Raw genomic sequence first — 2,500 nt, 5'->3', positions numbered from 1 at the left:
AGAGGGGCAGGACCCGGTGAGGGGGGGTGTTGGTTGGGGTCCAGGTAAGTTCCGGTCCGGAGGAGAGTCCAGGTTCTGACGGCAGATGTATTTGGAGCGGGACGTCACACAGTTCCTCACCTCCCACAGGCCTGTGGCTTGGCCTGTTGCCATGGCAACGCACCCTGCTTTCATCCCTGGGAGAAGGAGGTGAAACAATACGATTTCATATAAATCAGCACCGGACGCATGTGTGCAGATGTCTGCAGATGTATGCGTGCACATTTGAGTGAGCGTGTGTGTGTGTGTGTTAGTGTGAGTGTGTGAGTCTGTATGCTTGCACATTTGAGTGAGCGTGTGTGTGTGTGTGTGTGTGTTAGTCTGAGTGTATGAGTCTGTATGCGTGCACATTTGAGTGAGCGTGTGTGTGTGTGTGTTAGTGTGAGTGTATGAGTCTGTATGCGTGCACATTTGAGTGAGCGTGTGTGTGTGTGTTAGTGTGAGTGTATGAGTCTGTATGCTTGCATATTTGCGCATGTGTATTACAGTAATGTGTGTGTGTATATATTTATATCTGTGTATGACTTCGTGTGTACATGCATGTGTGTGTGTATATATCTATATCTGTGTATGACTTTGTGTGTACGTGTGTGTGTGTGTATATATCTATATCTGTGTATGACTTTGTGTGTACATGTATGTGTGTGTGCATATATCTATATCTGTGTATGACTTTGTGTGTACGTGTGTGTGTGTATATATCTATATCTGTGTATGACTTTGTGTGTACATGTGTGTATGTGTGTGTACGTGCACGTGTGTGTGTGTACCTGGCTGATCTCTGTTCCAGTTGGTGTAGGTGAGCTCCTCTCCTGTCAGCCAGTGGAAGGGGGCGGAGCGATTCTCGTCATGTAGACCAAGCCAAAAATAGTCACCTGATCTCCCAAAGACCAGACTGCTCACAAATGCCTGTTCGAACCTGCTCACGGGACACAGATAAGGCTCTGAATGGCCGGGCTCTGCCCTAATGTTCTTCATATGAGGTCTGGTTAGTGCTTCAACCCACGCAGTCCTCTCAGAACTGTTTTAACTCGACCAGAGAAGGACCGGAGGTCGATGGACCAGGGAAGAGAACTGAAACACGGCCCAGTCATTCAGATAGTCTAACCCACCACTCGCAAAGACTTTTACTGATTCAGACCAACAGTCATTCAGATAGTCTAACCCACCACTCACAAAGACTTTTACTGATTCAGACCAACAGTCATTCAGATAGTCTAACCCACCACTCACAAAGACTTTTACTGATTCAGACCAACAGTCATTCAGATAGTCTAACCCAACACTCACAAAGACTTTTACTGATTCAGACCAACAGTCATTCAGATAGTCTAACCCAACACTCACAAAGACTTTTACTGATTCAGACCAACAGTCATTCAGATAGTCTAACCCAACACTCACAAAGACTTTTACTGATTCAGACCAACAGTCATTCAGATAGTCTAACCCAACACTCACAAAGACTTTTACTGATTCAGACCAACAGTCATTCAGATAGTCTAACCCAACACTCACAAAGACTTTTACTGATTCAGACCAACAGCTCAGGGAGCATCTAATTAGACTACACTACACCAATCTGTGTGTGTGTGTGTGTGTGTTTACCTATTATTAATGGTGACTAGACCAGCGCTGTTTTTTTCACATGTTTTCTTGGCATCATCAAAGGTCAAAGACTCTTCCCCCACCAGGAAACATGCAGGACTGTGCCACCTCCAGCCCTAAGAGAGAGAAACACACACACACACACACACACACACATCAGCGAGCGGTGAGGTCATGAGGAAGAGAAAAGTACAAGAAAGACTTTTCAGCTCTTTCAATGACAAGATGTTTTCTCAGAGAGATAGTGATGGAGTGATAGAGACATAATATGAGCGATAGAGAGATAGTGATAGAGAGATAGTGATAGAGAGATAGTGATAGAGCGATAGAGAGATAGTGATAGAGACATAGTGATAGAGCGATAGAGAGATAGTGATAGAGAGACAGTGATAAAGAGATAGAGAGATAGTGATAGAGAGACAGTGATAGAGAGATAGAGAGATAGTGATAGAGCGATAGAGAGATAGTGATAGAGAGATAGTGATAGAGCGATAGAGAGATAGTGATAGAGAGATAGTGATAGAGCGATAGAGAGATGAGATGTGTATTTTCAGTTCCTGGCAGGGGCAGAGAGGCTGAGGTCCATGTAGTTTGTGTCATCAGACTGTCAGCAGTGCACAGATGGGTTCTCTCTGTCTGTCCCACAGTCATGACCTCGTTCTGACCCCACATTCTCACACATTTTCACGTGTTGGATTGGATCCTAAATGATCCTGACTGACCCCTGACCTGTGACCTCTTGTAATTTAGCCACCCAGAAACAGCTTGGCTTTCACCTCAGCCAGTCTTAGAACACACACACACACACACACTCACACACACACACAGTCACACACACAGTCACACAGAGACA

The 2,500-nt window shown here is 45.0% G+C and overlaps 1 protein-coding gene across 1 annotated transcript in view; it reads right to left on the bottom strand.

The window, feature by feature from the left end:
• mrc2 (mannose receptor, C-type 2) overlaps positions 1-2,500 on the bottom strand; it is a 38,944-nt gene that overhangs the window by 15,812 nt on the left and 20,632 nt on the right. Inside the window, exons 10-12 of the mRNA XM_030793301.1 lie at positions 1,648-1,763; positions 810-958; positions 1-176 (exon numbers count right to left, since the gene is read on the bottom strand). The exon at positions 1-176 is cut by the window's left edge and continues 39 nt beyond it. Coding sequence (XP_030649161.1) covers positions 1-176; positions 810-958; positions 1,648-1,763 — 441 coding nt within the window. The remainder of the gene's footprint in view (positions 177-809; positions 959-1,647; positions 1,764-2,500) is intronic.

The sequence above is a fragment of the Chanos chanos genome, chromosome 16 (assembly GCF_902362185.1).
Source record: "Chanos chanos chromosome 16, fChaCha1.1, whole genome shotgun sequence".
Taxonomy (NCBI): Eukaryota; Metazoa; Chordata; class Actinopteri; order Gonorynchiformes; family Chanidae; genus Chanos; species Chanos chanos.
Note: the sequence above shows the minus strand (reverse complement) of the source record. Positions and strands in the feature narration are given on the sequence as shown.